This window comes from Polistes canadensis, unplaced genomic scaffold (assembly GCF_001313835.1).
Source record: "Polistes canadensis isolate GaletaPanama2010 unplaced genomic scaffold, ASM131383v1 scaffold_217, whole genome shotgun sequence".
Taxonomy (NCBI): Eukaryota; Metazoa; Arthropoda; class Insecta; order Hymenoptera; family Vespidae; genus Polistes; species Polistes canadensis.
Window position 1 is genome coordinate 22,899 of NW_014569764.1, and position 11,833 is coordinate 34,731.

The 11,833-nt window shown below is 27.1% G+C and overlaps 4 protein-coding genes across 4 annotated transcripts in view; 3 read left to right on the forward strand and 1 right to left on the reverse strand.

The window, feature by feature from the left end:
• LOC106790135 (putative odorant receptor 85d) overlaps window positions 1-632 on the forward strand; it is a 5,054-nt gene extending 4,422 nt beyond the window's left edge. The window contains exons 6-8 of the mRNA XM_014754861.1: window positions 155-256; window positions 344-502; window positions 579-632. Coding sequence (XP_014610347.1) covers window positions 155-256; window positions 344-502; window positions 579-632 — 315 coding nt within the window. The remainder of the gene's footprint in view (window positions 1-154; window positions 257-343; window positions 503-578) is intronic.
• Window positions 633-2,551: 1,919 nt separating this feature from the next.
• Window positions 2,552-3,875, forward strand: LOC106790136. Its single transcript, XM_014754862.1, has 4 exons — window positions 2,552-2,943; window positions 3,029-3,128; window positions 3,557-3,715; window positions 3,822-3,875. Exons 1-4 carry the CDS (start codon window positions 2,552-2,554, stop codon window positions 3,873-3,875), a joined length of 705 nt encoding a protein of 234 aa, XP_014610348.1.
• A 3,690-nt stretch (window positions 3,876-7,565) lies between these two features.
• LOC106790147 (chromatin modification-related protein MEAF6) lies at window positions 7,566-10,547 on the forward strand. Its single transcript, XM_014754877.1, has 4 exons — window positions 7,566-7,778; window positions 8,122-8,325; window positions 8,420-8,456; window positions 9,162-10,547. Exons 1-4 carry the CDS (start codon window positions 7,707-7,709, stop codon window positions 9,497-9,499), a joined length of 651 nt encoding a protein of 216 aa, XP_014610363.1. The 5' UTR covers window positions 7,566-7,706; the 3' UTR covers window positions 9,500-10,547.
• LOC106790146 (larval cuticle protein A1A-like) overlaps window positions 8,677-11,833 on the reverse strand; it is a 7,981-nt gene continuing 4,824 nt past the window's right edge. Inside the window, exons 4-6 of the mRNA XM_014754876.1 lie at window positions 10,841-11,137; window positions 10,577-10,766; window positions 8,677-8,993 (exon numbers count right to left, since the gene is read on the reverse strand). Of these exons, the coding sequence (XP_014610362.1) occupies window positions 10,850-11,137 (288 nt within the window). The 3' untranslated portion in view covers window positions 8,677-8,993; window positions 10,577-10,766; window positions 10,841-10,849. The remainder of the gene's footprint in view (window positions 8,994-10,576; window positions 10,767-10,840; window positions 11,138-11,833) is intronic.

Genomic DNA, 11,833 nt, shown 5'->3' on the forward strand with positions numbered 1-11,833 from the left:
ATTAATTATAAATATAATTGTTTTAAATATTGGAAATAAGATTAACCTTAAATATCAAGCATAATTCATACTCATTTGTAAAATGATTTTTATTTATTATAGATGTATCTATTTATTTTCATAACTTTTAATGTATTATTTTTTTTGGTAATAGACAGATTCAATGACTATCAAATTTCAATTCCTCGTTTTGGATATAGTCGCTATTATTCAATTATTTATTAACTCGAATCCGGCTGAAAATTTAATTGAAACGGTATAGTTATTTCACATTTTTAAAATAATCATAAGTATAATTAATCTCTGTACAGTTGATTACTTTTTTTTAAATTTTTTATGACAGAGCTCTGCGATTGGATTAGCAGCTTATAATCTAAATTGGGTCGAAAAATCACAAAAGATGTCAAAAAACATACTTTTTCTTATTCAAAGATCTCAAAAGCCAGTTATAATCAGGATTAATGGATTTTTACCAACATTATCTTTATCTTATTACATGTCGGTATGTTTGCAAACTCATTGTTAAATAATCTTAATACTTTAAAAAGACGCAGATAATATTATTTTAAATATTTCAGTTCCTGTCCTCATCATTATCGTATTTTACAACAATGAGAGCCGCAGTTAATTAAACATTTAAATTGTTTCTTTTGACATTAATACACGTGTAGAGAATCTATAATGATGGTAGCGTAAAATTTCTAATCAGAAATTAGATTTTAATAATAATAATCTTCCGAATATCATTTTCCTATTTGAAACGTATTAACATAAATATGTATTTAATACAAAATTAAAAAATATAATTAAAACTGTAGATAAAATAATGGAATAGGATGTACAAAAAAATTCTTGGTTTCAAATTAAATTAAAAATCCGAAGATATATGTTACTTGAAGGAAATAAGAACAACTAAACGACTTTGACCGTTTATTATTAACCTTTGATAGTTAGTTTTATAATTTGTGCAAAAATAACATTCGTGCTCTAGCGAGTAAATGGTAAATGTTGAAAAAAGTATGCGAATTTATTATCGAAATTGTTCATTGCTAAACATTCGAAAAATCTACGAGTCGTAAAATTGCATTTTAGTGAAACTCATAGATACTTAATTATATGTTCGAGAACGTGTACCTGTGAAAATGTTCTTGAGTGTAATCTTCCTTCTTCGCACTACATAACACTCCAACAAACTTTCAACAGAAATCTCGTGCAACAGTAATCCCACATTAGTGTCAACCTTCGGATATTTCACCTTCTTATGCATGCGACATATTCAACTCGGCACCATAAGAGTCACTCTAAATGTTCTAATTGTCTTTCCGAGAGAATTTTATTATTCTTCTACTCTAAATTCTTTCATCATTTTATTTTTTAAACATCCAAATATAATAAAAAATGATAAGGAATAACTTTGTAAAATTAATTATATTATATGAATTTGTTTTACTCATTTATTCCAATACTTTTATCAATATTAAATATTTCTTCCTAAAATTATTTTTTAAGTTGAACCAAAAGTTCAATTCCTAAAGTAAATATCCACGAATCCAATTCACAAACTTACTTTTACTTTATGTAATTGTAAACCTTGACACATATTTTAAAAATTTGTTCTTAACAAAAATGATCTCTCACTTGTCTGTTTCCAAATAAAAGAAAAAGAAGTGCTCGTTCATCGTATACCTAAAATTACAATTTCTTAATAATGCGAGAAAAAGAAGTTTATCGACTATCGAAGTGAAACAATGAACGATATAATTACGAAGGATGATACAACGTTATTTATTTATTCATGTAAAAGAAGTTCGACGAAGGAAGATCCGGAAGAAACCGCTTAACTCCTTTCCACATAATAATTTAMGATAATAACAGATATGTGTAAGAAACGAAACATAGCGTGTAAAGAACTTCTGACTGATTTATTCCCTTCATCGAATGGCGATAGTGGAAATTACGTTTTATAAAAGGGAACTTCAAATGAGGATTTACATAAGAATATCGAGCGAACAATATACGAGAATTTCTTCGAATAATATGTTATAGTAAAATCGAAGAAGGAAATACTTCATTTGGTTTATCTTTAAATACAAACTATTTCTAACATATATTGCCAATAACGTTCAAATCAATCACATTAATAAGAAGATAATTCTATTGTCATGACATTTACACTGGAAGAAGCATTAAAATTTACGAAAAGAAGCGTAGCCTTGTTAGTTTYTTGGCCACCGCCAATGAACGCATCTAAAACAAAATTGTTTTTTCTCGATTTATATTTTTCTATTTCTTTTCTTTGTGCACAAACATTTTTATTAATGTTGTTGTACGGTATATACGTTAATCGAAATAATTTAGAGATMATGATACAAACAATGTGTATTATAATAGCTGTTATACAAATGAGTATAAAAATGCTAGCATGTAGAATACAACGTTCAAGTTTACAGGTGTCATAAAATAATATAATAATTTCTATTAATTAGTTTCTTTTGAACTCAAACGATTTACTATTAAATTAATTTCATCGTTTTAGTCAATTATAGTGGAAATGGAAAATGTTTTTAAACAAGCAAAACCATACGAAAAAACGATACTAACGAAATACGTGGACAGATGTTCTATACTTCACATATCTCTTACCTTTGGCTTTTATTTAGCTGCTACAAATATTGTTCTGGGACCAATATTTTTACCACAACCATTACCAACTTTTGCWGTCTATCCGTTCAACGTGGAAACCCATCCAATATACGAAATTGTTTATTTTATGCAAGCAGTGACTTGTATACAAGCATCTACAGGTGCAACGATTGATTGTCAAGTAGCTATTTTACTCTGGTTCGCTGGTGCAAGATTTGAAATGTTACAAATTGATATATCAAATACTGTAGACGAGTATGATCTCAAATTGTGTATCTTTAAACATCGACAAATTCTCTGGTAATTTTTATCACTAAAATCAATTATAAACTATATTTTTATTTTTACGATAAAGTAAAGATTTATCTTTTTTTTTATTTTTTAGTTATGCAGATAACGTTGTCAAAACTGTACGTTTTGTGATTTTTGCTACTGTAGGTATTACTACCATATTAATAGTATCCAGTGGACTTTTATTCCTTTTTGTTAGTATCATTTTATATGTTATAATAATTTACAATATTAATCATTTAACTCGATTATTATTAATTCATTTTATTTGCCTATATTTTATTATAATCACATTATTGTTTTAAATATTCGTAATAAAGTTTGCCCTAAATATCAAACAAAATTTGTACTCACGTGAATAATGATTTTTCTGTACTATAGACGTTGCAACGATTTTCTATAACTTTCGATGTTTTATTTGTTTTGATAATAGACAGATTCAAGGACGATCAAATTTCAATTCCTCGTTCTGAATATTGTCGCTATTATTCAATTATTTATCAACTCGTATCCGGCTGAAAATTTAATTGAAATGGTATAGTTATTTCACATTTTTGAAATAATCATAAGTATAATTGATCTCTGTACAGTTGATTATTTTATTAAAAATTTTTTATGACAGAGTTCTGAGATTGGATCAGCAGCTTATAATCTAAATTGGGTTGAAAAATCACAAAAAATGTCGAAAAACATACTTTTTCTCATTCAAAGATCCCAAAAGCCAGTTATAATCACAATTAGCGGATTTTTACCAGTATTATCTTTATCTTATTATATGTCGGTAAGCTTTCCGTTACTATAAAAATTATTAGGTTGTTCTAAAATAACACTTGTTTTTTTTTTTCTTCTAAATACATCGATTTGTTTCATTATTATAATTATTTCAGTTCCTGTCTTCGGCGTTTTCATTTTTCACAACAATGAGAGCTGCAGTTAAATAAAACATTTAATCTAACTTTTTGTATATCTGTAAATGTCAGTATTTATTGATGAAATTATTATTAAAAATTTAATTTCAATAATAATGTACTCGTATAATATTTTAACTTTCATCTATTTTTAATAACTTTATCTATAAAATGATTTTAAAAATTGCTACAATTAATATCTAAAAACGATATCTCAAGACTTTTTCTAACAAACTTACTTTCAATTCGATTTTTGAATTCATGGAACACACACACACACACACACATGAGAAATTATTCTCTGAAAAATAAAAACCTCTCAACTAATGTCAGTTTTCGCTGAAAGAAAAGAAAGAACTCGCTTATCGTATAAGCGGAATCTAGAATTTATTCCTTAATAATACCTAGAAGAAAATCTAACATAAGAGAAAGAAAAGGTGGAATAATGAAGTTATCGAATATGCGAAGAAATAAACGATAATTACGAACCATAAGAAAAGCCACAAGATGAGCTTCTTAATTTATTCATCCTCTGTGAAAAAAGGGTAAGGGAAAAATAAAGAGCAAAAAGAAGTATAACTTCAATAATATGTTTCTCTATATGCATGATGGAATACGTAAACACATATGCAAGAGATACGATAAAATACTTTTCTACATTTTTCAGACTATAGATTTGAAATTACAGGAAGGATAAAGACAATGAATCAAAAATGAATCTAAATTTGTCTATTTAAATGATAAATCCTAAAATGAATTAAACATGGGACACTATTATTCGAGAAATAGAATAAATCAACTTGAAATTTGATGAAAGCACATATTCTTCACTAACACACACACACGCACACACAAATGATGACTTTAGTTGCATTATAAAGTAATTGATAATAATTGTTACAACATGGAAGCAACATTGTGAACATAATTCATCTAATGATTTATTTATATACTACCGTGTGATCCACATACACGCACAATTGTATACATCATTTTTGAAATGTGCTTGCAAGAAGTTAGATTTCTACATTATCATAATCGAATATCGAATTAATATTCGGAAATATTTCTCACTCGCGAATATCATTAATTTTAATTGAAATTAGATTATTAAAATTTAATAAAAAATAATGTTAAGTGTTTCACCGAATACTGCGTTGAAGTTTACTAAATTGAGTGTTATCATAATGGGCTGTTGGCCACCACCTTTAAATGCAACAAAAAAACAACTATTATTGCGTGACGTTTATTGGTGGTCAACGTTTACGATAGCTTTACTTTTGATTTTAGCATTAATTAATGGGATTTTCGAGTATCGTCATAATACTTTAATTACAGTACAAACTACGTGCATTCTGGCAGGTGTTTCTCAAGTGTGTTTAAAAATGATCTTAATAAGAATACAACGTTGGAAATTTCAAGTAAATTAACAGTTGTTTCTGGTTTTTTTTTCATATATCGTTTGATATAGGTTCATGTGATATTTTTATATTTTATTTCTTTTCACGCAGTCGATAATTCAGGAAATGGAAAATTTCGTGGAACAAGCCAATTCGTTGGAAAAAGTCATTTTACAAAATTACGTGAACAAGTGTTGGATATTTCATTTAACAATGTCCATTGGCTTTTATGTGATTTGTTTTGGTCTTGTTCTAGGACCAGCAATATTATCCCAACCATTTCCAACTTTCGCGAAGTATCCTTTCAAAGTGGATTCACATCCGATATACGAGATAGTTTACTTTCAGCAAGCATTTGTTGGAATACTAGCAGCTGTCGGTGGTACCATTGATTGTCAGAATGCGGTTTTATTGTGGTTCACTTCAGCGAGATTTGAAATCTTGTCTATCGAATTAACAAGACTTATGGATTTCGACAATATAAATTATTACATACGTAAACATTTACAATTGCTTAAGTAATTAATACTCCGATTATTTTAATCTAAGTTATTGTCTTAATCAAAAACAATTAGGATTGTTCTATTAAATTTTCTTTTTTCTTTTTTTTAGATATGCACGGGATGTTGTGTTAAGTGTGCGTTACATCATTTTTATCACCAATTGTATCACAACTTTGATAATGATATTCGGTGCATTGCAAATTATTTTTGTTAGTTATCGAAAATTTATTTCTATTTTGTTGTCATTGTTGTTTAGTAAAATTAATTTTTAATGAATATTCTTTTCAATAACAGGCAAAATCAACAACCATAAGAATTCAATTCATCATTCTCTTAATTGGTGCAACAATACAATTGTTCATAAGCTCACGTCCAGCTGAACATTTATCAGAAATGGTAAACAAAATTGAATCAATATAAAATCATTTCATTATAAAACTAATGATCATATATATGTTTCATAAAAAGAGTATAGCTGTTGGTTTATCAATTTATAATTCCAATTGGATTGGAAAATCTTCAAAGGTATTAAAAAATATGTGCATCTTGGTCCAAAGATCCCAAAAACCGATAATCATCACAATCAATGGAATTTTACCAGCGTTATCCCTAAAATACTACACTTCGGTAAAATAATATATTTAATAAATATAATAATAATTATTAAAAATAAAAATATTCTAATAAACATCATTTTACAGTTTCTATCATCGTCGTTCTCATACTTTACAGCGTTACGTGCTGTAGTTACTTAAAAAATAGATCAATCAACTCGACCATTATTGGTAGAGAGAAAAATTATATAAAATCATAACTAAAAATAAAAAATAGAATTAAAATATTTAATCTGAAAGAAATATAATAATTTATATATATATATATGTACATTCAAGGTATAAGCTTAAATTAATCATGTATAGAGCGTGTAAAGTTATCTTTTGCATACCATGTAAAATAATTATATACTACAGTATATATAATTATGCACCATATATTCTAAAGCCAAAGAGGAAAATGAAGTAACTAACGTAACTGTAGCAAGAGAACAAAAAGAAAACATATATCCCTTTTCAGGATATCTCAATATGGTAACCTGAGTTTATGAAGATGGATATGCATTGTTATTATTCCTAACGCACAGACGCATACATATATAGTATAGCTACCTTTCCATTTATCACCGTTTCCTGTAATCGAACTTACTCTTCCGAGAAGGAAATAAAGTGCTACAGTATTATACATACTCCTAATACTTTGATAAAACAGTTGCGGATTGTTATAATAATTCTAGAAAATGAAAATAACTAATTCATTTGTAATCCAGTAGTATTAGTAAATCATATATAAAAAAACAACTTATTTTCTAATTTTAATTATTATAATTTGTAATATGAGTACATGTAAGTATTCATCGATTTTGATATAGTTAAATAATTCATTTAAATGTGATTGATTAATATATTTTTTTAGCTTATAGATTTTCTATGTAACAATCTCCCTGTAGTGAGATCTGGGTCAGTATTATTTGCGATTCATCAAAATCTTAAACAATAGTACATTTGATTATTTAATATTATTAATAAATTATCAATAATGTAATTTTATTAATTATATCGATCAATATAATGTTATACAAATTTCATATTTCTTGTAATTAATTTTCTAAATAATTATTAATCTTATGTATAACAAGGATTATTTTCAAAGATTTCAAAGCTTTATGAAATTCGCGCCAATTTTTATAAAGATCTATGATTGGTTGACATTATTTTAATTCCCGGAAGTATTAAAATAAATAAACTACATTTGTTACTGCGCCTGTACGTAGATAACCGTAGTTTATATTTTACTCGCACTTGTGGATACGGAACGTCCTATGTTCTAGGAAGTTATTTATCTTTGATACAATTTTATCGTTAAAATAAATTATAAATCTTAACATTTAAAAGAGTAAAACAATAATGTCGACAAAATCCTCAGTGGATTTAAGAGCTGAATTAGCGGAACTTGTAAAGCGTAAAGCTGAAATTGCTGTAAGTAAAATGTTGTTATTGTACCTTATTATAAAAAAAAAAAGCATTTATCAGTAATTTTATTGATCTATTTAATCAATCGAAAGTTAAAATAAATTATTTTATGTTTATTTACGAAAAATATGTGTAAATAGAACGAATTTCTATGCCTCAGCATGCACCGACCTTTGAGGTTATGTTGTTAGGTTAAAGTTCTTATTTGACAGTATCATTAATCTAATTTTATCATTTTATTTAAAATCTATTTAATTACATAGCTTTTCTTGTATTGTTTAACTTTTTTATAGATATATTATCATAATTATTTATTTAAATGAATTAAAATGTTGTTGTATTTACATAGGATACTTTAGCAAATTTAGAACGTCAGATCTATGCATTTGAGGGAAGTTATTTGGAAGATACACAATTATATGGAAATATAATAAGAGGATGGGACAGATACCTAGCCAGCAATAAAAATACTAATAGCAAAGCCGATAAGCGTAATAGGAAATTCAAGGAAGCAGAAAGATTATTTTCTAAATCATCTATCACATCAATGGCGGTGACTAACCGTTCTTATCTACATTATTGTATCTAATTAATTAAAATGACATAATAAACATATTTGATCGGCTTATATTAATTCCTTGTTGCAGGCTGTTAATGGTCTTGTGGAGAACACACAAGAAAAAAGTAAGGACCTGAATGGATATTAATTATCTATTTATTTACAAAATGAATATCTCAATGCCTTTGAATTTTTTTTTTCTTATTTTCCTTTCTCTAGAACTTATTGCAGTTTAATAGTTTCTGTCGCATAAGTAGCCATATTTATCTAAGTTTTCATTTATTGATTTTATTTATACTGTGCCATTATGCTCTTTATATATATATATATATTTTATTTTTTAATATTACAAAAGTAATTTTATAGTATGTAGCATTTAAGTATTTCACTGAAATCATTGTTATCAAATATAATTTTATTTAAAGTTATAATTATTGTATACATTATGCATGAACGTTAAAGTCTTAAAATTGAATTCTCTTCAAAGAACCGTCAATTCATTTTCTCAAAAACTTTTCATATGTGACTTCGCTATTATATAAAAAGTTATTTCTGTAATACGTCCAAGTGGTAGTTCTCTTAAATCCTTGTTTTAGTATCATAAAAATAATTTAGCTTGATCCTAGTGTATGCATCTATTCGTCAAATCTCCACTTCCATCGCTACAAATTAATGTATGATAGAAACTGTTTTAGTCAGTGTGTTTTTGTAATACGCTTGTAAGACAATGATTGCACGTATAACGAGCTTTCTTTTTCCATTCTACGCTTCTCTAAATTTGTTTATTATAATCATATTGTGTACTGTTAACCTCAGCCCGATCATTCCAGTTGAACGATACAGTGAATCGGAGTCTCAAATTGGAAACAGCGGCAGTGAGGATAATTGCAACTTCAACAATTCTAATACAATCTCTAGCAATAACAAGGAAACAAGTGGGAAGAATCATACTTCTGTACAAGCCGGATATACTCAAAATAATGGTACTGTTAGCAACCCTGATTCTGCTTCCACCCCTTTCTCCAATGGACCTATATCCAATGGCAACATAGAACATGTTCCTACGCCAATCAAGGATTGCCATAATAACAGTAAAGACTCCAATAAAACCAAATCATCTACCAATAGTGCTAAAAAAAATAGTAACAAAAGATCAAGAAACAGATAGAATTAATAATGATCATTAAATTACATGCTTCTCTTCGTGTTCACAAGTGACATTATTATTTATGAACAAATTTCTATCTTTCAAAGTAATTTAATGCAAACATCAAAGTGTATTAAGGTATCAAAGTATCGACATTAGAAAAAGGAACACGCGGGTTGTTGTTTACAAAAAAAAAAAAAAAAGAAAAATAGGTTTCAAAGAAAATTATTAAATTTGAAAAGCAATGTGCTCCGAATGAAGTTTTTTAACCATTTGTACCTTTGATGTAGAAAGAAATTAATTTAGCGCACACAATGCGTTTTTAATAAATTAATTACGTAATTATAATATATAATTGAAAAAAAAGAAAGAGAGAAAGCTATCGGCGTTCTTATAATTGCAATCATCGTCATTGTTAAATACTTATAAAATATCTATATTAATTGTATAGAAATGTTTTTCTATACAATAATAAGCTAAATGCAGTAATAAAACGGACAGAATCTTATGCGTGAGTAAACTAATTATTAAAGGATATAATAAATTTGTTTTAAATGTAATTCGTAATGTACCTGTCCGAATGTAGTAAAAAAGTATTTTACATGTACTGTTATATCTCGGTGAGATATATCTCAATTCGTCCAGCTGTTTTAGCAAATATTGTGTGTGTGTGTGTGTGTGTGTTGTGTGTTTGTGTGTGTATGAATGTCTTATTTTATTATTTTTTTCTTTTTGTATTAAATATTCTTATTTCTGACACTAGCTTTATACAAGGTGTCCAAGGTATTGTCAGCCAAACGGTTTCAGCGTATTCTATGCACAAAAATATGATAAAAAAAGTTATATAAGCACAGGTTGTTCTTTTTTCTTATTTTCCTGCATAGAATATATTGACACCGCGTTTGATCGAAAAAATCTCAAATATCTTGTATATTCAAATTCTCGACTCTTCTGTATAGTAGATTTTCTGTCTATACAGAATTATCGTTTATAGATAGATAATATAAAATATTGAATAATAAATTAACTCTAAACAATACACATGAGAATGGTTTATATAAATATAATAATATAGTATATATTATATACATTATGTACCTTAGATAAAATAGCTAAAGCACAGTCTGCGTTAGACTCCAGCGTCATTAAGTACAAATTTAAAAAGTTCTAATATACGTTGAAGCCTCACATTCCTTAAGTCACCCCATTTCTTATTATTATTTTTTTATTAGTATTATTAATTACTTGCAAGGAACTATTATTACATTCCGTCGATTCTTTTATGTTCCTATAAAAAAAAAAAAAAATAAAAAGAACAATTAATATTATATCATAAAAATATAAAAAAAAAAAATTGATTACCATGAAGAATCAATGTTGTCGCAATTTTTTAATATCTCCGTTCAAAATAGATGCCGGTACAAATGCTTTCACATTCTCCGAAGATTTGTTTTTCTTCGGAGGTTCACTTCTCGTGACAACGGCGTTAAAACCATTGTGATCATCGGCCGTGTAGGAAACTGTTCGAATGGTACCATCAGCCTCGACTACCGAGTATTCTCCCTTCACAGTATCTCCGTCTCTTTCTTCCCACGCAGATTTAGAATCGCCAGTGTAGCCATCGATAACTCCGTAATTAAACGAATACTTTGGATAAGACTAAAGAAATAAATAAAAAAACAATATATATATATATATATAATAATATATAAATAAAATATATAAAATATAAAATACTAAATCTTTTTGTGTATTAGAGTAAAATATTAATTTTTAGTATATTTTTAAAAATTTAATTTTAATTCATTCAAAGATCACTTTTGTTAATTCAGTTAATATTATTATATGTTTTTTATCAATAATATGTTTCTAAATAAAAGATTTAGTATTTATAATAAAATATTCTATGTGTACTTAGCATCATGCAACCCGGATGCAATTCTGCATTTATTAGAAATACTGAATCAAATTTGGTATACAAGATGGTAGTACAAACCGAGCAGAGGATGACACTATATGAAAAATTAATGAGTCGAAAATGTAAGATATAATTTATTTAGAACGCGTGCACTTTTGAATGAACTTACAATCCTGAAAACTAAATTTTCTAACTTATTTTTCTCGAAATCAAAGCCTCGTACAAACAAATTTTATCTTACATTATCAACTTATGTTAGTTTTTAACATAGAATCGTTTCCTGCTCGGTTCTATCAACATTTATACGGGACCCTGAATAATAATTTTTTTATTACAATTTGTATTTTATTTATTAATATTAATAATTATTACTAAGTTTACTCTTAGGGAAGTTGTTTTTTGGACGGGTTTAATTAAGATGAACACTATATTTATCC